The sequence below is a fragment of the Dipodomys ordii genome, unplaced genomic scaffold (genome assembly GCF_000151885.1).
Source record: "Dipodomys ordii isolate 6190 unplaced genomic scaffold, Dord_2.0 Scaffold40, whole genome shotgun sequence".
Taxonomy (NCBI): domain Eukaryota; kingdom Metazoa; phylum Chordata; class Mammalia; order Rodentia; family Heteromyidae; genus Dipodomys; species Dipodomys ordii.
In genome coordinates this window covers 10,206,130-10,229,931 of record NW_012267256.1, presented here as the reverse complement: position 1 = coordinate 10,229,931, position 23,802 = coordinate 10,206,130, and the positions used below count along the sequence as shown (strand labels likewise).

Here is a 23,802-nt window from a genome sequence, read left to right as displayed (position 1 = left end):
ATTTTTTCCAAGTTTTTCCATTTCTAACAAATGGGGCAATGTCATTTTTTCTGATGGAGGCATAGAATTCCATTGTGTATATATACCACATTTTCTTGATCCATTCATCTACTGAGGGGCATCTAGGTTGGTTCCATATTCATAGCTATGGTAAATAATGCTTCAATAAACATAGTTGTGCTGGTAGCTTTAGTGTGGTCTTGTTTGTGATCATTTGGGTAAATGCCCAAAAGTGGGATTGCTGGGTCATAGGGGAGCTCTATGTGGAGTCTTTTGAGAAACCTCCATACTACTTTCCCAAGTGGTTGAACAAGTTTACACTCCCACCAACAATGCAGTAAGCTTCCCTTCTGTCCACATCCCCTCCAGCATCTGTTGTTATTAGAGTTCTTGATTTTAGCCATTCTAACTGGGGTGAGGTGGTATCTCAATGTTGTTTTGATTTGCATTTCTTTTATGGCTAGGGAGGTTGAGCATTTCTTCATGTGTCTATTGGCCATCCTTCTTTCCTCTTCAGAGAAGTTTCTCTTTAAGTCTTTAGCCCACTTATTTATTGGGCAGTTGTTTCTTTGAGGATTTGTTGTTGAGGGATTTAATTTTTTGAGTTCCAGATATATTTTAGATATGAGACCCTTGTCAATTGTATAGCTAGTAAAGATCTTCTTCCCAATCTGTGGGCTTTCTATTGATCTTGCTAGCTATGTCCTTTGCCATGCAGAAGCTCTGCAATTTCATGCAATCCCATTTGTCCAACCTTTCTTTGATTTGTTGTGTTTCTGGGTCTCTATTAAGAACATTTGGAAAAAAAAAAGAAAATTTGGGCCTGTGACAAGAAGACATATGGTTTCTCCTATTCCATCCTGTAATGTTTTCAGTGTGTCTGCTTTGACTCTGAGGTCTTTGATCCATTTGGAATTGATTCTGGTGCAGGGTGATATATAAAGATCTAGCTTTAGTTTTCTACAAGTGATTAACCAATTTTGCCAGTACCATTTACTGAAGAGGCTGTCTTTCTTCCATTCTATTTTTTTTAGCTCCCTTATCGAAGAGACGGTGGCTATAGGTTCACTGTAAGCTTCTTACATGTCTTCAGCGCTACACATTGTGTCTGTACTATTTAAACAGGGACCACAGTGAAAGGAATAAACCACCAGCTTCAAAAATTACTAGCTTAGGAAGTAAAGCTGTTAATCAAGTTGTAGAGCACTAAAGAAGCTCAGGGACAGTGTCTAAGCCCTGAGTTCAAGCCCCAGGACTAGAAAAAAAGAAAGAAAAGAAAAAAACAAGAAAAAAACTTACTAGTTTAGAGCTGACTTTGTTTAGCTAGACTGTTCAACTGTTTCCCACCTTCCATGTTTTTCTTTTTCTCCGTTAATCTTTTGAAGCAAGTCTTGTCCATTAATCTCAAATATATGACTTTTTAAATTGTTAATATGTTTTGGTTAGACAACCTCAGAATTTTGTTACTTAGCAAATGCTCTTGTTTCTTTGGCACCTACCACCAATATACATATTTACTTGTGACTTTCTCCTTCTTTTATTCTTACTGAGATAAAATTCATATTACAGAAGGAATCACTTCTAAGTGTATAATTCAGTGGCATTTAGAACATTCCCAATATTTATTCTTTGTTATTATTTGTGGGTTTGATTCAGTGACTACTGTAATAAATAATAGAATCTCTTTTACAATATTTTATGATAAAATAGTCCTTGAAAGTCCATTTGAATTGAAAACTACTTACAGTTTTTTTTCTTTTATGTGCTGGTACTGGAGCTCAAACCCTGTTTTCTTGCTTGGCTGTTTGGCTCAGGCTGGTGCCACTTTTAGCTTTTTGCTTGTTAATTGGCAATGAGAGTTTCTTGGGTTTGTCTGCCTAGGCTGGCTGGCTTCTCAGATCTCAGCCTCCTGAGTAGCTAGGATTCCAGGTGTGAGCCACTGGTGTCTAGCTTACTTCCAACATTTTTCTCTGTATAATACCTCTTATTTTTCTCTCATCTGCCTGGAGATTGAATTAAATTACAATTATTTTCTAAAGTCATTCACATATATAAATATAATGTCATTCATATATATATTTATATATTTCATAGTTTACCTCAAACAGACCACAGTTCACTAGGAAGTGATATTAAGTAGAAAATCTCTTAAATTCTTAGGCTCCAGGAGATGCAGAGTCTTGGGCAGTCTTTGGAGTTTGAGTCAAAGAACCCGCTATTGCCTTGGTGGTCCTCAAGCCCGAGCATGTTTTCATATATGTAAGGTGAGGTGGGGAGCAGTTTATAGCTCTATCACTCATTGAACCTAGTGATGCTCCCTGAATGTATCTGGAAGATGTAAGTCATCAGTGTAACGTTCTAGTATATTATGTAGCAGGTTGAAGGTAACAAACTGTCAGTGGGCTTTGTAGCCTGTTCTTGTGGATGGGCTTTGGCCTATGTTGTGAATGGGCCTTGTGTTGTAATATCTGCGGTGTATTTCCCTTCATGCTTCGGTTTTCTGGTGTGTTATTAGAGATAAGAGTATCACAGACTTTCCTGCATGGGCTGGCTTTGAACTGTGATTCTCAGATCTCAGCCTTCTGAGTATCTAAGATTACAGGTATGAGCCACCAGCACCCAACTCTCCTTCCTTCCTTCCTTTCTCTTTCCTTCTTTCTTTTTCCTTTCTCTCTTTCCCTCCCTCCCTCCCTCCCTCCCTCCTTCCTTCCTTCCTTCCTTCCTTCTTCCTTCTGAAAGTGGGACACGAACTCAGTATTTGATGATTTCATTCACTGGCAGGCACCCTTCCACCTGAGCCATGCCTCTGACCCCTACCTCCACTATTTAGAATGAGACTCTGCAGAAAAAGTTTGGATGGCACTCAAAGATCATATAGTCTAGATACAAGAATCACCTTTGCAGTATCTTTTCCTGTTCATTCAACATTAAAATGTATGTGTTTAAATTGAGTTAAAATAAGAAAATGTCTCATGATATTTGTACTCTGACAATTCCAAAGGATGAAGATATCATAAGCATGTGTTCCAGATTTCCAGATCGATTTTAAGAAAGTCTGCCTTCTAGACCTCTCCCTCCCCTTACCCTTCTCCTGTATCATGGTTTGAACTCTGGTCCTCAGGCTTGCTAAGCTAATACTTGACCATTTGAGCCACTTCTTCAATCTGACTCTTTGTTGTATAATTGGAAATTCTCAGACTTTTCAGCCAGGGCTGGTTTTGAACCTTGATCTTCCAGATCTTAGCCTCCTGAATAGCTAGGATTACAGGTGTGAACCACTGATGCACAGCCAAGACAACTCTTTCTTCCTTTTTTTTTTTTGGCAACAGTGGGGTTTGAATTCAGGGCCTTGTACCTCTAGGGAGGTGCTCTACCCCTTGAGACAAACCCTCAGCTCCTTCTATTTTCAGTTACTTTTTGGATAGAGTTTTGAAATTCTGCACAGACCCACCTGAACCATGATTCTTTCATGTACACCTGCTGTAGCTGGTATGACAGCTGTGTGCCAACACACCTGCTTACTGATTGAGATAGAAGTCTCATGAATTCTTTTTGTCTGGGCTGGCCTAGAACTGCTGCCCTCTCAATCCCTTTTTAATTTTTTTTAAGAAAGTGCTATTATAAAGGTGATGAATAGAGGGGTTATTGTTTCATAATTCAGGTGATGAGTGCATTTCTTTTTTCTTTTTTGGGTCCGGTCGTGGGGCCTGAACTCTGGGCCTGGGTGCTGTCCCTCAGCTCTTCAGCTCAAGGCTAGCGCTCTACCACTTGAGCCACAGCACCACTTCCAGCTTTTATTCTTTTTGCTTATGTGGTGCTGCGGAATCGAACCCAGGACCTCAGGCATGCAAGGCAAGCGCTCTACCACTGAGCCACCTTCCCAGCCCCCGAGTACATTTCTTTTTGAACAATGTCCCCCTTCCCTCCCTCTCTCCTAGTGTCCACCCCATCCCTACCCACAAGTTGTACAGTTCACTTTCAACATAGTGTCTATCGAGGCCCATTGCTGCCTTTGCTCACCCTTTGTCCCTGTGTTTCTGTGAGACTGATTCTTAATGATCTAACCTTATAACATGTACCAAAGCTTCATTATGTGAAACAATAATAGAATTGTGTGATAGGATGAAGGAAACTGGATGTGCCAGTCTGAAGTTCCTAATTTATCCCGTTAGCTATATAACTGCGGTTGGAGGCGTGGCTCCATTGGTAGAGTGCTAGCCAATGATCAACAGTGGCAGGTACAAGAGTTCAAGTCCTAGGCTTGGACCAAAAGAAAGAAAGAAAGGAAAAAAGAAAGAAAAATCAAGCCAGCAAGCTGTATAACTGTTCAAGCCAGTCTCTGCAACCCATCTTAGTTTGCTTTTCTGTGCTAAGGAGAATAATTGAATGACACCAGGGGTGGTTTTACCCTACCCTGTCTTGGTGAATGAGCCTTCCTTTCTTCCTTCTTTCTCCCTCCTTCCCCCCTTTCTTTTCCTTCTTTGTTGTCCAGTTTTCTCTCAGCGACCCCAAGTTTGGAGTGTGTGTCAGTCCCCTATTTGTGGGGAGGCCCCCTGGCATAGGAGAAGCCAGCCGGCCCTGTGGGCTGGATCCATGATCTGCAGACATGGGTGTGGCGGGTTAGAGTTCCAGTCCTTTTCTCCTTCCCCTCCCTCCCTGTACTGTGTGAGCAGGGACTTTCTGCCCCTAGCTGGTTGCCTGCTGGCTCTTTCTGGCTCTTCATCAGCCCGCACTTCCCAACAAAGACCTTCACCAATTACCCTAATGATGGAAGATTCCGGTCCCAGGAACTGATGAGCTCATTATTGCAGCACTGAATCCCTTGGCTTCCCCGCCTCTGAGCGGCCAGTATTCTCATCCTTTGCTCTGTGTGTCTCTGCGGTGCTGGTGAGCGCAGGGCAGGAAGGGGCTGTGTCTGCCCACCTTGTAGCTCCTGGCTTCATTTTCCACACAGTGTCCAGTGAGTACCACTGTTGCGTTTGTTCACCTTGCACTCTCCCTCCATTTCTGGGTCCCCTCTTAGATTCCCCAAGACAGATCAATGAACAAACAAGACATAAAGAAACGAAAACAGAAAACAGCAACAAAGAAAAACCCTCTTGTTTCCATATCCTGGAGTTTATTTCTATTGACATTACTTTATAATCAGAGGCAAATAATGTCTTTGTGTTCCTCTCCTAACAGTGTCCCTCTTTGGTCTCTCTCTGTGTGTGAATGCTGAAGCATGTCTGGCTTTTGAGAGGCCCTTCTGTCCTTATCTGTGTTGCTGGATGTGAATGTTCTAGAATACATGCACAGTTCTTGTGAGCTTCACTGTTGGACTCAGCAGGATAGTGTATTGGTTCGCACAAAGGAACGTCAGGTTGACCTAGTTCCTTTGGCTTCAAGTGTTCATGGAAATTCAGAGTGTAAAGCTCCATTCACTCGCGTACATTCCCGTGCGTGGGACTCCAGATCCAGTCTTTTCCATAAAGAGTTAACATTTCTGTTTTGAAAAGAATGTTCCGATGTTTTTCTAGACATCATCCCTTTGTCCTTCTAATAAAGGGTTTCGTGAGTGGTTGGAAGTCACAGACTCAGTGTCAGAAATGGCTCTCAACGATGGTGACTCAGTTGAAAATGTAATGGTCTTAATAAGATGATTTCTTCGCAGTGTGTGTGTGTGTGTGTGTGTGTGTGTGTGTGTGTGTGTGTGTGCATACGCACCTCAGTACTGGGGCTTGAACTTGGGGCCTGGATGCTGTCGCTTAGCTTTTTCATTCGAGGCCGGTGCTCCACCATTTGAGTAGCAGCTCAAATTCTGGCTTTTTCCTGGTTAATTGTAGGTAAAAGTCTCACCAACTTTCCTGCCCAAGCTGGCTTTGAACTGTGAGTCTCAGATCTCAGCTTCATGAGAAGCTAGGATTACAAGTGTGAGCCACTGATGACTGGGAAGATGGTTTCCTTTGGTGGAGCGTTCAGTGCAAGTCCAGCCAACTCTCTGCCTAGAATTTTGGTTGCTTATAGTGTGGCACTTTAAGGTGTTTTATTGTTTTTTTTCTTGTTAGTCTGGAACAGATGGGATGGATATGACCTTCCAACTGAAAAGAAGACAGCTGTGTTCCTTTGCGTGAAGACCGAAGGCTCCTCTGGTGGAGCTCTGTGTCTTGTGTGCTTTATTCCCACTCACGAGCCCCTTTTCTTTGCACCCAGACTAAAAAGGGAAGAGAACAGGTGCACACGGCTGCTTTGAAACTCATCCTTCAGTTTCTCTCCTAACTTTAAGATGATCATATTCAGGATAAAACTTCAGTACCCAAACAGAGTTAAAAATGATTTAAGGTAAATACTTTGGCCGCATCATTGTTGTTGTTGTTGTTGGTCATGAGGCTGGAGCTCAGGGGCCTGGGTACTGTCTTTGAGCTTTTGCACTCAAGGCTAGCGCTCTACCACTTTGAGCCATGGCGCCATTTCCACCTTTTTGGTAGTTAATTGGAGATAAGAGTCTCATGGACTTTCCTGCCTGGGCTGGCTTAGAACCACAGTCTTCAAATATCAGCCTCCTAAATAGCTAAGATTACTAGCCTTTTTGTTTGTTTGTTTGTTTTTGATGCTAGTCCTGGAGTTTGAACTCAGGATCGGGGCATTGTTCCTGAGCTTTTTTTGCTCAAAGCTAGCATGCTACCATTTGAGCCATAGCTTCACTTCTATTTTTTTGTTTGTTTGTTTATTGGAGATAAGGATCTCATGGGCTTTTCTACCTGGGCTGGTTTTGAACACGATCCTTGAATCTCATCCTCTTGAGTAGCTAAGATTACAGGCATGAGCTACTGGTACTTGGTGGTTTTGTTTTTGTTGTTCTTGTTTTAGCTGACTGTATCTTAGAGAGATACACTGACCCTTGTCCAAAGAAGTTGGAGACAGACCTACCAGAGGGACACTTAGAGATAGCTTAGTTATTCTGCAGGATAGATGGTGGTGCTCGCTTTCCTTGTGGCAGGAAGGCTAGGACATGTCACTTGAAGAACGGAGTGTTTCCAGGATGAGCTCTGAGGCTCTTTGGCCTTGTGCAGTGCTTGTCTGTCAAGTTTGTCTTCTGGCTGTCTGGATTTGGAATGAGCCTGAGTGATAGATGCTGAAACCCAGATGCTAATGCTATTATAATGCCATTGACTATCAGGTAATCTTGGGGAAATCTCTTGATTCTCCAATGAATGGCTTAGATCAGAGTAATTTTTAAGACTCCTTCTAGCTCACATATTATATAGCTTCCCAGAACCCTTTCTAGAACCCTTGATGTTAGTTTAATGTCAGGTGGGCATTTCAACAGGTCATTATAACCTCCTGTGTATAAGCTGGGATACTATGATTATTTCACTGTGTTTGGTGATGTTGTTTTCCCCTTGGGGATATTGGGATTGAACTCAGGACCTTGGGCTTTTGGGCAGGCACTCTATCACCTGAGCCCCTCTTTTAGTCTTATTTTGTTCCACTTGTTTTTCAGATAGGGTCTGGTGGTTTTCCCAGGCTGGCCTTGGACTGTAATCTTCACATCTGTGCTTCTCAGGTGCATGCCACCACACCACACCTGGATGAGTGGTGGAGATGCAGCTCTCACTAGCTTTTGGGCTGGCCTGAAACTGAAGTCCTCTCGCCCTCTGCGTTCTGAGGAGCTGGGATTATAGGCATGAGCCAATGCCTCTGACTCACGAGTTTTGAAGGCCTGCTGACTGGGCATGGTGATATACACTGTAATCTCAGCTTCGCAGGAGGCTGAGATAGGAAGTTTTCAAATTTGAGGACAGACTTGACAACTTAGCAAGACCTTGTCTCTAAATAAATTCAAAAAGGCTAGAGATGTAACTCTGTGGTAGTGCTCTCGTCTAGTAGATCCTGGATTCAGTCCTCAGTACTTGGGAGTGAGGAAAGAAAAGAAAGGAAGGGATGGAGGGAGGGAGGAAGGCAGTGAGTAAAGGAGTTCCCTTTGGGATTTTACGGTACATTTTTCTATAGCTGTAATGCATAAGAATTCACCAGCTATTTTCACATGCCTGTTTTTAAGGGGATATTACTTAGCTCAGGAATGAGCTAGCTTGTGGAGTCCTCCACCAGATGAACTGCTATTAGAACGTGAGGTTTGGTTCCACTGCAATTCTTCTCCCATGAGCTCTTCTATATGGCTCTCCTTCGTGAATGTATTGGTAAGTCCTTCACCTGGGGCTGACGCTAGATGATTTTTGGTCAAAAGCGTAAGTTAAAAGAACTTTCTCTAACTTTTGATTGCCCAGTTTTTTTTTCAAGTTTTGAATTGACAAAAGATTTGGCAGTTTTATCCTTTACTCCAGAGAGCTTGGCAGAAATGAATCAAGACAGTATAATGTCCAGTTTTGCATATTAGTCTTGCCTCTTGCAAGGAAATGATCGAATCAATTCTCTTACTTATACAATGAGAATACATATGTCCAGCTTATAATGAGGAACAAAAAAACCCCATAAGTTCATGTGAAGCTATGAAATGTAAAATAGGCTCTCATGCTAGCTAGCAAACATGCAAACACACACAAAATCATCCATTGAGAAAATCTCCAGGAGATCTGTTTCTTCCTTAACATGTCACTAAGTCACCCATCGCATGAAACATGCATTTAGGTGTTGTCAAGGGTCCCAGGTGGGATTCAGGCTCAGTATGACCCAGTGGAACTTTTGTTTCCCAGCTCTGATCACGATTAGGAAGTAGGTCCTAGCTTAACATAGTGACCCATGTCTGTGATCCCACCATTCAGGAGGCCAAGACAGGAGGATCACCAAGTTCAAAGCCAGCCAGAGTTGCATAGTGATGTTGTCTCACCACCTCCGCTTCCCCCCACCACCCCACCAAGAGAGAAAAGAAAAGAAAAGAAAATGGAAAACACTTGGGGGTTGTTTATCACTAGGCTGAATCCAGACCTTGTTTTGCCAAGAGACCCAAGGTTGGGTATGTCCTAGTTACAAGCTGAGTTTGGTAACAAAAAGTAATTGCCTAAACTCACAAGTAATCTTTTAGTTAAGAGGTAGAATGAAAATGAACCCCAGACCAATTGCTGCTATACATACGTTAGCCACTAGATCCCACCCCCACCCCAGAGTTCTTCATTGTCTCCATTCTGAAACTTTGAAAGGAGAGCAGAGATACATATCGGGCCTATAGAGCAGTTTTATGAACAATGGGTTTCACACCCACTAGCCTGGCATACCACGGTTAATTATCCATTCATCAAGCATAGCTAAGTTTTGTACACCTTACCTCAGTAAGAGAGAACATTTTGCCAGAGGTGTCTAGAAAGGGTGAGTCAAATGGAGGATATTTGTAGGGTTTTAGGGCTCTTGGCTGCATGCCTGGAAGGTTTATCTTCCAGGATAATGAAATGGTTGGGGGTTGGGAAGGTGGCTCAGTGGTATTGTGCTTGCCTTGCATGCATGAGGCCCTGTGTTTGATTCCTTAGCATCACGTAAGCTCGAAGTGGCACCGAGGCTCAAGTGGTAGAGCATTAGCCTTGATCTGAAGAGCTGAGGGACAGTGCCCAGGCCCAGAGTTCAGACCCCATGACCAGCAAAAAAAATAAAATTAAAAAAAAAAAGAAATGGTTGGGATTGAGCAGAATTAAACTATGCCAGAATAGCTGTGGACTGGAAGCTCAGGAAGAGAAAGGTCTGGAACGTGCACACACACACACACACACACGCACACGCATGCATACACACACCACACACACACACACACACACACACACACACACACACACGCCCTCCTAAAACCAAACTGTCCTTTGGGAATCAGCTTGTGTTTGCAGTTACAACATGGAAATTTCTGGAAGGTCAGTCAAGAAATTGTAGGGAACTATTCTGCTGAGTGTATGGGAAGGAGGGGGACTTGCTCATTTGTTTGGTGTAGTTGCTGATTGAAGGGATCTTCAGCTTGCTGTGGTTTGATTTGGGGGTTCCTCAGCATCTACAGTGTCTGTACTCACTTTGGGGTCTACCTGTGTGTTTGTGTGTCTTGTGAGAGCCAGGGCCTTGCCTTGATTGTATACTTCTGAGTCTAGCCATAGGGTTGAACCCATGACCTCCACCCTCTGCCTGGGTCTCTGTAGCTCAGCTGGCCATGCAGAGTAGTTCAGGGCTGCTGGGCTGCTGGGCTGGTGACCTGGGACCTGGTTTTCCTGTGACCTTGGGAGAGATTCCAGCACTCAGTTTTCTTGGCTCCACCTGCAACGCCCGGAGCCTGGCTCTCCTGGATTCTGTGAGCCACTTGATAGCCTGGCAAGAAATTCCTTTTCTGCATAACTAGCTGAGCTGCTTTCTCTCGTTCCAACCGTGATTGTTACAGGACTATAGTGGGGCTGTGTTCCTCTGCTCTTCCCCCTCTTCTCCCCCCTCCCAGCCATGAATCAAATAATTCCTAATGACAACACTGATTGATTGATTGATTGATTTTTGCCAGTCCTGGGGCTTGAACTCTGGGCCTGGGTGCTGTCCCAGAGCTTCTTTTGCTCAAGGCTAGCACTCTACCACTTGAGCCACAGTGCCACTTCCAGCTTTTTCTGTTTATGTGATACTGAGGAATTGAACCCAGGGCTTCATGCATGTGAGGCAAGCACTCTACCACTTGCCTCATTCCCAGCCCTCCTCATGGTAACTTTTAAAATCTAGAATGAGCTTCATTTTTAAATATATGGGCACTTACGACAACTCAGTGGAAAGACAAGAATCTCAGTAAGTGCTTGTTCTGGATAGGCAAGTAGCGAGGGCCCAGCCTGGGTGGAAGCGTTGGGTAGAGGGCTTTGGAGTCAGGTGTTAGGACCTGGGCCATGGTAGAATGAGAGCTTTCTTATTAGCTTAACATATGATGAGGATGCCACAGAGCTGCCTGGCAGAGGGGAGCCCTTAGTGAAGAGAAAAGGATGATTTCCTTCTTTCTTTCTTTTTTGTCTGTCATTAGGCTTGAACTCAGGGCCTGGGCCCTGTCCCTGAGAGATTTTGCTCAAGGCTAGCACTCTGTTACTTTGAACCACAGCTCTACTTCCAGTTTTCTGGTGGTTCATTGGAGATAAGGGTCTCACAGCCTTTCCTGCTTGGGCTGGCTTTGAACAAAAATCCTGACAATTCGGCCTCCCAAGTAGTTAGGATTATAGGCCTGAGCCATCAGTGCCTGACAGGAAAAGATGATTTCTAAATGGATTGTATTAGCACATATTCTGCTCTTCAAAGGAGCAGGGAAAGTCAAGGTTTGGAAATCTAGGTTATACCCAGATCTGGATACCCTAACAGATTATGTGATCTGGGGCACATTGGGCCTGTGTATATACTGAGACTGTGTCCCACTGATTCTTCCCTCCCTCCCTCCTTCCTTCCTTCCTTGCTTCCTTCCTATCTCCCTTGCTTCCTTCCCTGTCTGTCTATCTGAATGTCTGTCTGTCTGTCTGTCTACTGTCTCTTTATGTTCCTACCCATCTACTACAATTCTTTTGTCTCGCTATATTTTAATCAGATCACTGTTACATTTTATAATTTATAAGATATCGTACCTTTAAATGGGGAGTTTTTAAAAATTTGACAAAGGAGGAGCTTAGTAAGCATCTTACTCATTAAAAATAAAATAATTAGGCCTCTGCGCCTTTCTTTCAATGCTCCAATTTGATTAGAATGCCAGAGTTAACCATTTCAACTCTTGCTGGTTTTAATAGCCTTGTATTTGCTGCGAATGGAGGACCTTCTGCTACTCCACCTTCCTCTCATTTTCTAAAAGACTTCTTTTTCATCTCTCCTGTTGATCACTTAATAATTTTAAAATAATGTTACATGCTTCCATTTCTTAGTTCTTCAATGTGAGATTGTTTTGTAAGATGATGATATTGATCCTTTCACTCTCTTTCTTCCTTCCTTCCACCCTCCAACTTTTGCTAACAAGTTTTCCTAGCATCTTGGCATCATCACAGTTTTAAAGTTTGTATTTTGCTCTCTAACTATATGATGCCACTCCAACTTTGCCTAGAGATTGTTTCTGGAATGATGAAAATCAGCAGTGGCAGTTGCAATACTCATGCTATGTGACAGCTACTGCATCTCAACGTTAGAAGTGTGTTTTAATTCACACTCATGGGAGGGCTTTCTGTATAAGAGAGGCCCATTGCGCTCTCTCTTTCTTTCTTTCTCTGTCTCTCTGTCTCTGTCTGTCTCTGTCTGTCTGTCTGTCTGTCTCTTTCTCTCTCTCTCACACACACACACTATCTTAAGCAGGGCTTGTAAAGCTACTGGGTAGAACCTGTTTTGCAACCCATTGCTGATTAAAGAGATACATGTTTTGGAGAAAGTTCTAGATTGCTGTGACTTCTGAATTCAGGGCCTTAAAGATAAGCACTGGGAGATGGTAAGGGTTCCTTAGTGTTGGACTGTGCTAGTGTCAGACCCAGGCCTGGGGAATGAAGGTGGTGGTTGGAGCGTCCTGGGGCCTCAGTTGGATAGTACAGTGACAGAACAAATCCTAGATTCACACTTCCAGCTGACCAGATGGGCCGCACATGAGAGAGAGCGAGCTGGAATGGGGGTGAGGCCCTTAGATGACTGGGGAAGCCACAGCAGCAGAAGGCTGGGTGACCAATCAGGGAGCTGATTGGTCATCTCTACTGCTGGATGACCAATCAGGGAGCTGCCACTCAGAGGAGCTTCTTCCTATTGGGAGAGACTTTTGTACACACTTGCCATGGCCAGACATGAACAGCCACAGCCCAGTCTTCCCTTACTCTTTCTCACCCAGATGTTGATCTGTGGGAGAAGTAGACAGCAAACCGAGGGATATAGAAGATTGCAGCTGCTACCTCACCCTTCCTACTGCAGGCCTGCTTGCTGCTACTGTGAGATGCTGGTGGCAGGGAGAGAAGCTGAATTCAATTAAGTCCCAAGTTTTCACAAAGATACAGATCTGGACGTTTTCTTTACTGATTTCGTTATGATAGGACTTGTCCCCTTCTATAGCTTAAAATAAACAGATACATCAAGGGCCTGGCCTAAAGTAGTGTCTAGGAAAAGCAGAAACATCTGAGGCTACAAAGCAGCCTTGAACAAAATGGTAGAGAAAAGAACAAAGAACAAAAGAACCCAAGTGCCTCTTGTGTAGGGTGGAGCCACAGCTTCCTACTGGGGCACCAGGCGGAGGAATGAGGGTGAGGAGAAAATGGAATCTCATGTCACTCAAAGGAGGACTGTGTTGATCAGCAAATCAAGTGTATTCTAGTCTTTATTATTTATATTTATAATATATTTATATAATATTTATAATATATATAATATTTATAATAAATAATAAATATTTATAATAAACAATATCTATAATATATTTATATAATATTTATAATATATATAATATTTATAATAAATAATAAATATTTATAATAAACAATATCTATAATATATTTATATAATATATTTATATTATTTATATGATTATATTTATATTGAAATTTTTCTATGGATTCTGAATGACCTTTTTTTTTATCTTTGTGGGCAAGAGAAAATGTTTAATCTCATACGTTATCTTGCTGCTTTTTAAAATATAGCTTTGTTAAGATGTCATAGATCTATCTATCTATCTATCTATCTATATTAATGCACTTGCGTACAGTTCAGTGGGTGTGAGTGAATTCATAGATGTGTACAAATGCCACTAGCATCAATTGTACATCACCCCTCCAAAGGGAACCTTCTAATCACTACATGTCACTCTCCATCTCCCTCCAATAACCTTGGCCCTAGACTTAGCTATTCTGGTCATTCAAATAAAGGTGATTCTTTGTGACTGGCTTCTTGCATTTGGCAGAAGGAGGTGAGTGATGTAATGTCTTTGGAGAAGTTTCACAATCAATACATCTATAGAGTATTCTTAGGATTTGACTATCCTTTCCAGATGACTTCAATTGAAGCGTCTCATACGCAAAAGACTGAAACACGGGTACCAGTCTTACTGAAAAATCATTTTGTGAAACACCCTTTGTAATAATACAAGCTTCACCTGTAAGTAGATAAAGTAGATATGTCTTTACTCTTTTTTTTTTTTTTGGTCGGTTGTGGGGCTTGAACTCTGGGCCTGGGCGCTGTCCCTGCTCTTTTCAGCTCAAGGTGAGTGCTCTACTGCTTGAGCCACAGCGCCACTTCCGGTTTTCTAGTGGTTTATTGGAGATAAGAATCTCACAGACTTTCCTTGCCTGGGCTGGCTTTGAACTGTGATCCTTAGATCTCAGCCTCCTGAGTAGCTAGGATGACAGGCGTGAGCCATTGGCGCCTGGCTAGGTCTGTTACTCTTAATAATAAAGTGTGTATATGTAGACCTTTGAAGTTAAGAATATGGGGTGCTGTTATCACAGTAATCTTTGGAGGTAGGTTAGGAAAATATACCCATTTGACAGATAAGTAAAGCAAGTCCTACAACCTTATGTATGCCCTTTGTAACTCCAATACTTGCTACACTGGGGCTCGATCCAGGCTCTGAACTGGGTGATCTCAAAGGCTGTGTGTTTGATAGATGCCTCAGTTTGACTGAGGTTTAACCAGAGTTCGACTATAGTGCCTCTTGATCTTTCAGTATTCACATCCACCCCTCTCGCCCCACTTCCCTCACTTTTCTTAATTTTTAGGTTACGTATTTTTTTTTGCCATTTAATAGAGCAATTTATGTACATCCCTCCACATCCCCTTTCCATCTACTCCTTTCCTAGTTTTCCTCAATTCTGTGGCATAATATACAATACATTCTTGCCTACATTCTACTCATTTCCCTGGTTCATTCTTCTACCTCTCTCAGAGTTTTAATAATAACAATAAGGTCATATATTTGCCTGAGCATTTGGCCAGAGGTTTTTTTTGTTTGTTTTTGACCAGTCGTGGGGCTTGAACTCTGGGCCTGGGTGCTGTCCCTCAGCTCTTCAGCTCAAGGCGAGCGCTCTACCACTTGAGCCACAGCGCCACTTCCGGTTTTCTGGTGATTTATTGGAGAGAAGAGTCTCACAGACTTTCCTGCTGGCTTTGAGCCATGATCCTCAGATCTCAGCCTCCTGAGTAGCTAGGATTACAGGCGAGAGCCACTGGCACCCGGCTAGGCCAGAGTTTTAATAACTATAAGGTCACATGGAAGCATATTCTGAGGAAAAATGCACGGTAATTTTGAAGTCTGTGTGTTCCGATCCACATCATCCCTGTGAAGTTTGCACAGATCTAATGTAGGACAGACTGACTGACTTGTGGACAGCCCCTCTGGGGTGGGGTGGGGGGAATGCCCAAGACATTCTTTCATTTTGTTTGTTGCTCAGGCATTTTAGAATAGCCTCAGTTTTCTGTTTGATCTCATATTTCTGCTTTGGCAGTTAGATTCAAGGTTCCTCCTCTCTTTGTGTTACAATTATGGTCAGTAAGTATAACTTGAATGTAGGGAAATCCCAGATTGTAGTTTAGATTTTTTTTCTTTTTTCTTTTTCTGGTTGTTTGGAGGTTTTGAGACAGGGCCTCTCTTTGTAGCCCAGGTTGGCCTTCAACTTGGGATCTTCCTGACTCTCAGCCTTCTGAATGCTGAGGTTCCAGGGGTGCTGCATTGTACCCAGCTTTCTGTTAGCACAGTTTTGAAAACCGGAATCGTGCATGGAACCACCATGCAAGATCGGATGTGGAATATTTTCCCTTTTGAAAATTCCCTGCTTTCTTTTCCCAGTTAACATCTTCCCTCCACGTCCCCACCCAAGCAATCACTATTTTGATTTCTGTCTCCACAGATGATCGCATCTATCCACGAACTTGAAGCAAGGGGAAATACACAGCATCTGCTTTCTTTTGCTCAATGTCGTGTTCCTGAATTTTGTACTGTTGTTTTTGCATTCATAGTTTGCTCCTTTTTAATGGATGGACATATTCTATTGTTTAAATATGCTACATTATATAATCACTTTATTACATTTAAAATACATGTTTTCATTTTAGAATAGCATACACACATATATGTAACAAAACCACAAGACTAGAGCATGAAATTCCCATATACTCCATCTGCATGGAAATCTTCCATCCGCACTGAGTTTCTCCTGTCATTCAGACCTTACAAGTGAATGGTAGTGCATCACATATTGGACACCTTATTGCTAGCTACTTCTTACTTAGTGTCTCTTTTCTGTCCACTGACCGGTCCATCCAGGATGCCTCATTACATTTAGCTGACAGGTCTGCTTATGCTTCTCTGAACTGTAGTGGTGGTTTCTCAGACTTCTCTTGTTTTTTGATGACTTAACAGATTTGAGGAGCGTTCGTTGGGTGTTTGGGATGATGCGTTGCACCTGGCATTTCATTAAACTTTCCCCATGGAGCATTAGACTGTTATTGTGGGTTCCGAGTAGGGAGACCACAGAGGTAAAGTGCAATTCCCAAGCCCTGTCAGCACAGACATGTGCTATTGACACGGCTGAGCGCTGACTCTGACCTCTGTCATCTTGTGGATGTTGTGTTTGTCAGGTTTATCCCCTGGAAAGTTACTTCTGTCCCTTCTGCATGGTCTTTTGGAAGGAAGTCACGGTGTGCAGCTCTCATTGAAGGAGTAGGGAAGTGAAAATTAAGTAGCTCCATAAATGACATGGAATATTCCTGCAGATAAGGTTTATATTTAATTTTTAAAGCAACTGATGGTTTCTTAACATTGATCATACCATTTTCTTTTTCGTCAGTTGTGGGGCTTGAACTCAGGGCCTGGGTGCTGTCCCTGAGTGTTTTTCTGCTCAAGGCTAGTACTCTACCACTTTGAGCCATGGTGCCACTTTCAGTTTTATGGTGGTTAATTGGAGATTTAGAGTCTCACAGACTTTCCTGCCTGGGCTGGCTTGAAACCATGATCCTCAGACCTCAGCCTCCTGAGAACCTAGGATTACAGGCATGAGCCACCAGTATGCCCGGCTCAATCATACTATTTTCTACCCACATGAAAGTGTCTAAAAGTCTAAGTGTACCTCCTTCTCATCAACATTTGCTACTATCAGCTTTTAAATTTTAATCGTTCTAGTTGGTATGAAATAGTAGCTCACTATGGCTTTACTTTGTATTCATGATGATGAATTGTGTTGAGTACCTTTTCATATGGCTTTATTTTTATTATTATTAATTCATCATAAGGTGAGGAATTATTTGAATATAGTTTCTTGGTTCGATATATGCAAGAAAATATTTTCTCCTAGTCTGTGGCAAGCCTACTGATGTGATGAATCATGTCTTTTGCTGGGCTGATTTAAGATTTTAGTGAAAAGATTCAGGGGTCCAATGGAGGGAGCAAATGGACCCCATGTTATATGGTTTTTTTTTTTCAAGATTAAGTGTTGTTTTGGTAGATACACAGGGCCATCACAACATTTTTTTTCCCAGGCATATTTTAGTGGATTAAAAGAAAATCACCATAGTTCAAGACTTCCCATTGTAGCACTGACTGTGTGTGTGGTTGGGTGTGAAGGTTCCAGACCTGTGTGACGTCTTTTCAGATGCCATCTGCCAGTGTGTGGTGGAAGCCCGTGTGAGGAAGGAAGGTTAATGCTCTGTTCTTTTCTAGTCCTGCAGCCTCCTTTTCCACAATGCTTTGGCGTAGCCGTAGTTGTGAGAGGTGACACACGTTGTGTGCGGCTTAAGTCCATGGGCACCGAGGATCCCAGCCTGAGAATTGTCACTACTGCACCTGCTCGGATGCATTCCCCAGAGTCTTCTCCTAGAGAAGACATCAGGTTTCTTCTGTTCACCTGGGACCACCCGTGTTGCCTTTTCTAATTGCCCTTCCTCCTGTCGTTTTAGGTAAACCTCTTCGTGTTACTCTCTGTGGTCTGCGTCCTGCTAAATCTCGCGGGATTCATCCTGGGATGTCAAGGGGCACAGTTTGTGTCCAGCGTACCCAGGTGTGATCTGGTAAGCAGCCCTAAACATCATTAGGCCTGGGATTGGAGCCAGGCTTGGCTGCGTTCCTTGTGACATCCATTTGTGGCACCTCCAGCTGTCCCACAGTGTCTTGAAGTGGATAAAAGGAGGTAGGAAAACAAAGCTGAGAGCTGTTTTCTGAGGCTTTTTCACTTGATTGTGAGGGAGTGTGGCTCCCCCAGAACCCAGAGCCACTCTGGTCAGTGACTGAATGAGTAGATGGGTCGTGTCTCCACGGTCAATCTGTCTACCTGAAGACAAAAGAAAAGAATGTTACCAGAATTCAGGCCAACCTCTTTTACCTAAGGAAAAGCCAGGCCCTGGTGGCTCATGCCTATAATCCTAGCCACTCTGTAGGCTGAGATCTGAGGATCACTGTTCAAAGCTAGCCTGGACAGGAAGAGTCCATGAGACTTGTATTTTCAGTTAACCACCAGAAACCTGGAAGTGGAGCTATGGCTCAACATGGTAGAGGACTAGCCTTAAATGAAAGGGCTCAGAGATAGCACTTAGGCCCTGAGTTCAAGTCCCAAGACTGACTAAATACATAACGAAACCTAAGGAAGCCAGTTGTATGTCAGCGTCTGGAGATTTTCTGACCTTGGAAGATAAGTATGGTGTTTATTCCATTCATTACACAGTGTGTCAGTGGAGTCTGGGATACAACACTATAATCAAGACTTTTGGTTGTCAGAACTGTGGATATGATGTTGTAGACCTGTAGCTTCTCTAAGATAAAAAAAAAATGAGGCCCAGTACTATCAAAAATCAAAATTAACTTATGGCAAAATGCATGTAAATTGACCATCCTCACCCTTTTGCGTGTATACTTCAGAGCAGATACGTTCATTCAGATGGTTATGGAAACAGTCTTCAGAACTCTTCATTTCATAAAACAGGAACAACATTTAGCAATAGTTCCTCATCTCCCTGTGCCCAGCAATCCCCAGCAACTAGCATTCCACTTTCCATTGATATGAATTCAGATACCTTTTTTTTTTTTTTTGTCGGTTGTGGGGCTTGAACTCTGGGCCTGGGTGCTGTCCCTCAGCTCTTCAGTTCAAGGCAAGTGCTCTACCACTTGAGCCACAGCGCCACTTCTGGTTTTCTGGTGGTTTATTGGAGATAAGAGTCTCATGGACTTTCCTGCCCAGGCTGGCTTTGAACCATGATCCTCAGATCTCAGCCTCCTGAGTAGCTAGAATTACAGAATTCAGATACTTTTATGTACCTCCCATAACTGGAATCAGATAGTGTTTACCTTCCTGTGAGTGACTTACTTCACTTAGTATAATGTCCTCCAGGTGTGTGCGTGTTGTAGCTGTGTCAGAATCTCCTTCATTTTAAAGGCTGGATAATACTCCATTGTTTGTCAGCATGACATATTTTGTTTATCCATTCATCTGAGGATGGGCCTTGGGGCTGTTCCCACATTCTGTCTATTGTGTACAAAGCTGCTTCGAGCTTGAGTGGACAAATGTCTCTTCTTGGTCCTGCTGTCAGTTCTTTGGGTTCTAATACGTAGACGTGGAATCGTTAGTGAGAGCTGAACTTTTACAAAAGAACTTCTTAGTAACAAACATCTCCCTTAGGATGCAGCGAAAGGAATGGAGTCCAGAAGTTGTTTTCATTCTCCTCTATCTGGAATTTCGTCCACAGTAATCTCACCCTATTAAAGCCAGCAGAAGGAGAGCCAATAAGACTGCTTTGTTTTCTAGCAAAGGTCAAACCCTTCCAATACCACCCATGACTTTTCCAAGCAGAAAAATGCGAGGGACTCACTATAACCTTTTATTCTTTCTCATAATTCTTCACGTTAAAAAACAATGTCATTCTATTGCTTCCTAACCCGTAAGCTGTGAGATCACAGAGCAGTTGTGTGGGTTATTGTTTCTGTTTTCTTTCTGGGACTGGGGCTTGAACTCAGGGCCTACGTGTTGTCCCTGAGCTTCTTTTGCTCGAGGTTAGCACTTTACTACTTGAGCCACAGCTTCACTTCTGGCATTTTTGGTAAGTTATCGGAGATAAGAGTCTCACAGAATTTCCTGCCCCCAAATGGGTTCAAACTTCAATCCTCATGTCTCCGTGTCCTGAGTAGCTAGGATTACAGGTGTGAGCCACCAGCACCCATGTGGTTTTTAAAAACCCTTCAGGGCTGTGTGACTGGCTCCCATCCCCCATCCCGCCTTTGCTCTGCATTAGCTCATACTCCCAGCGATTTAAAATGGCCAGCTGGTTCCTTTATTAAAGGGTTTCAGCTCATATTTCTATCAGCTCTCTTCGCCAGCAGAGGGGAGAGAGGGAGAGTGTATAGCCAGTCTCATGAGCTAAAGTGACAGCTCATAGTCGTTGTACTTAGCTTGAAGTTTCCCCAATGGCTAAAGGTGGCACTGGCAACTTTAGTGCGTTTTCCCAAAGCCCTCTGGAACATTCTAAAGTGCAGCTAGGGTCGAAACCCATAGTGGCGCGGCATGGCGGGAGGAAGATGAGGATGTGACGGCATCTGGTGATAGTATGGATGTGGAGAGGTGGATGGTTATCTTTTGGGGTTCGAGAATCACTTCAAGGGACTGAAGATAGTAATGCTTGGGAATGTTGCTCGGAGAGGGGATTTCAAGTGGGGGTGAAGGGGTTTGGACTGGCCAGGAGCAGGTGCGGGCCCAGAGGGACAGGAACACAAGCACACTTTCACCTACAGTCCTTTTGCAAAGAGCCTCGGGGCTTCCTTGTATCGAGTGCGCCCAGTATTTGGCATTCCAGATCCTTTGTATAATGATTAAACTGTCAAATAATCTCGTCTAAAGGGATTAGCTTTCATTCACCTGGGACGTGTTGCTGGCAGTGCTGGCTCAGCTTGAAGATTCCACACAGCAGGGGCTGGGAAGGTGGCTCAGTGGTAGAGCGCTTGCCTTGCATGCTCAAGGCCCTGGGTTCAATTCCTCAGCACCACATAAGCAAAAAGAAAAAAGCCGGAAGTGGCGCTGTGGCTCTAGTGGTAGAGCGCTAGTCTTGAGCTGAAGAGCTGAGGGACAGCACCCAGGCCCAGAGTTCAGGATCCACGACCGGAACCAAAAAAAAAAGATTCCACATAGCAGACGTTTCTGGGGTCTTGAATGTCGTGCTGGGCTTGTGTACAGTCCACAGCAGCTGGTGATCTCTTTGCACTAAGCATATGGTGGCAAGAATGGCTTGTGTGGGAAGGTGACACCTAGAATTACCTGAGGGAAGTAGAGGCCTCTGGTGAGCTCTAGCGGTGTTCCCCACGGATCACAAAAACAAACACTGGGGGCCTTTGTTGAAAAGTGAGCTTAGCCTGGTGTCACGCCTGTAATCCTAGATGTTCAGGAGGCTGAGATCTGAGGATTGTGATTCGAGGCCAGCCCAGGCAGGAAAGTCTGTGAGAACTCTTATCTCCAATTAACCACCAGAAAACCTGAAGTGGTGCTGTGGAGCAAAGTGGTAGAGCGCTAGCCTTGAGCAAAAAAGACTCAGGGACAGCATACCTAGGTCCTGAGTTCAAGCCCTGTAACCAGCCAAAACAAAACAAAAAGGAGAGGCTGGTATGTCAGGTGCCAAATAGTGTTGTCAGAAGGAACACAGGAACGGCTCAGCTGGAGGTATTAAAGCAGGAAGCCTTTCCTAGGGTCCTGCTGAGTTCAGCCCAATGTACGCACAGCTGTTATAGGTACTGTGGAAGAGGACCAAAGGGAAGCCAGTGATGCTGAGCCCAGGGAAGGGTTCCCTCTGCCTAGATCTGTCTAGATAGAGCCGGTTGGAATAGTCCCAGGACTGGCTGGTGTCAAGATTAGCAGCAGGCTGAATCTTCAAATACACGAAACCATGGTGGAAAGATTCCATGACCAACAGCCTATTGCGGGGGTTACGGAACAAACCAGGATCAAGAGACGTGAGGGTGAACTGATAGACATTGAGGAGCCCTGAAGGTGGCTCTACCTGTCATTTGATGTCCCCGAGGCAGAATTTCTATGTGCAGCCCTTTGAGTGTGACTTCAAGATGAAGAGTAAAAAGATGCTGTGGAATCTATAGAGCTCTAGAAGAGGCAAAACTCATCTTCACAACGTGAGAGTCGAGAGTGAGGGGCAGGAGCTAGAGGCAAGATGGATGGAGAGGCATGAAGCCTACTTTCTCTCGAGATGATAAGGTCCAGATGCTGGAGCCATGTGATTGTCTTTGGCACAGAAGTCCTGAGAGTTCAAGCCCCACAGCCGACCCCCTGTCGCCCCCCCCAAAAAAATCATGAGCTAAAGAGATGAGTCATTTGCAAGAGGAGAATTTAGGCCAAGGATGCCAGACTTAACAAGTAAAATAATAGGATACCCAATTAAATGTGCATTGCAGAGAAACTGCGAATGACTTTGTTTTCCTTAAACGACCAACATGCCTTATGCGATGTTTGAAGCGAATGTATCTTTACACGTGTTCTGTTGCTTATCCCAATTCACACTTAATTGGACATGGTCTGTTTTATCTGCTTTACGTGCCAGCGTGCCCTTGCTGTTTACCGCTCTGGCATGTGATCGTGACACGTGTCGAGATGGAGAAGGTGTCCTAAAACTGGGTCCCCAGGGGCGTACGGCAGGCAGCGCTCTCTGATGACCCGCTGTGGAGTTGAAGCATGCATAGGAAATAACTCGAGTTGGTTAAGCCACTAGAATTTTCATTTTGCTTGTTACTGTGCATTCTTAACCTGTTCTGACAGATACAGGTGTTGCAGATATGGAACCCCGCCATATCTCATTCTGCACCATTGCTGCTCTGTGATGCATCAAGAATGCTGTTTCCCTCCCTAAAAATTAACTCATCGGCATGCATCTCTCCACTTAAGGTGGACCTAGGTGAAGGCAAGATTTGCTTCTGTTGTGAAGAATTTCAACCAGCCAAATGCACAGACAAAGAGAACTCCTTGAAACTCTTTCCCGTTCAACCTTGTAGTGCTGTTCACCTTCTGCTTAAGGTATGTCAAATGGCTTCCAACTCTTAGCAGGAAATTCGCCACTGACCTCCCTCAAAAGGCAGCTATTGGAAATACTCCTAGTCTGTTACTGCATTCAAGTAATTAAGCTTCTGAAAGCAGATGTGAGTGACACCTCATTAGGGACCCAGAGACAGAGTGGGAAAGAACCACACATTATTGGGTGTGTTATAAATTATGTTCTTTGTGTTCAAGTCTTATAAGCTAGTAAAAAATGGAAATGAGCCTATACATATATAACATGTATATATGAATGCACATTATACTTGTTACAGCTGTGTGTGTGTGTGTGTGTGTGTGTGTGTGTGTGTGTGTGTGTGTGTGCACATGCCCATCCTGGGGTTTGAACTCAGGCTTGAGCACTGTCCCTAAGCTTTTCTGGCTCAAGGCTAGCACTCTGCCACTTGAGCCACAACTTTACTTCTAGCTTTTTCACAGTTTATTGGAGATACAAGTCTCTCTGGCCTGGGCTGATTTTGAACTGTGGTTGTCAGATTTCAGCCTCCTGAGTAACTATGATTACTGGTATGAGCCACTAGCTTGCTTGCTATAGCTCTTTCCTTCCTTCCTTCCTTCCTTCCTTCCTTCCTTCCTTCCTTCCTTCCCTCCTTCCTTCCCTCCCTCCCTCTTTCTTCCTCCCTTTTTCTCTTTCTCTCTCCTTTCTTTCTCTCTCCTTTTCCCTCCCTCCCTCCCTTCCTCCCTTCCTTCCTTCCTTCCTTCCTTCCTTTCCTTCCTCCCTTCCTTCCTTCCTTCCTTCCTTCCTTCCTTCCTTCCTTCCTTCCTTCCTCTCTCTCTTTCTTTCTTTCTTGGCTTGAATTCAGGGCCTGGACACTGTCTCTGAGACTCTCTGTGCTCAAGGCTAGCATTCTAC

The 23,802-nt window shown here is 43.7% G+C and overlaps 1 protein-coding gene across 1 annotated transcript in view; it reads left to right on the top strand.

Moving 5' to 3' along the window:
• The window catches only part of Fam189a2 (family with sequence similarity 189, member A2), a gene marked incomplete at its 5' end in the record, with an annotated part of 55,504 nt that overhangs the window by 13,755 nt on the left and 17,947 nt on the right, over window positions 1-23,802 (top strand). Inside the window, 2 exons of the mRNA XM_013018402.1 lie at window positions 17,818-17,928; window positions 22,785-22,913. Of these exons, the coding sequence (XP_012873856.1) occupies window positions 17,818-17,928; window positions 22,785-22,913 (240 nt within the window). The remainder of the gene's footprint in view (window positions 1-17,817; window positions 17,929-22,784; window positions 22,914-23,802) is intronic.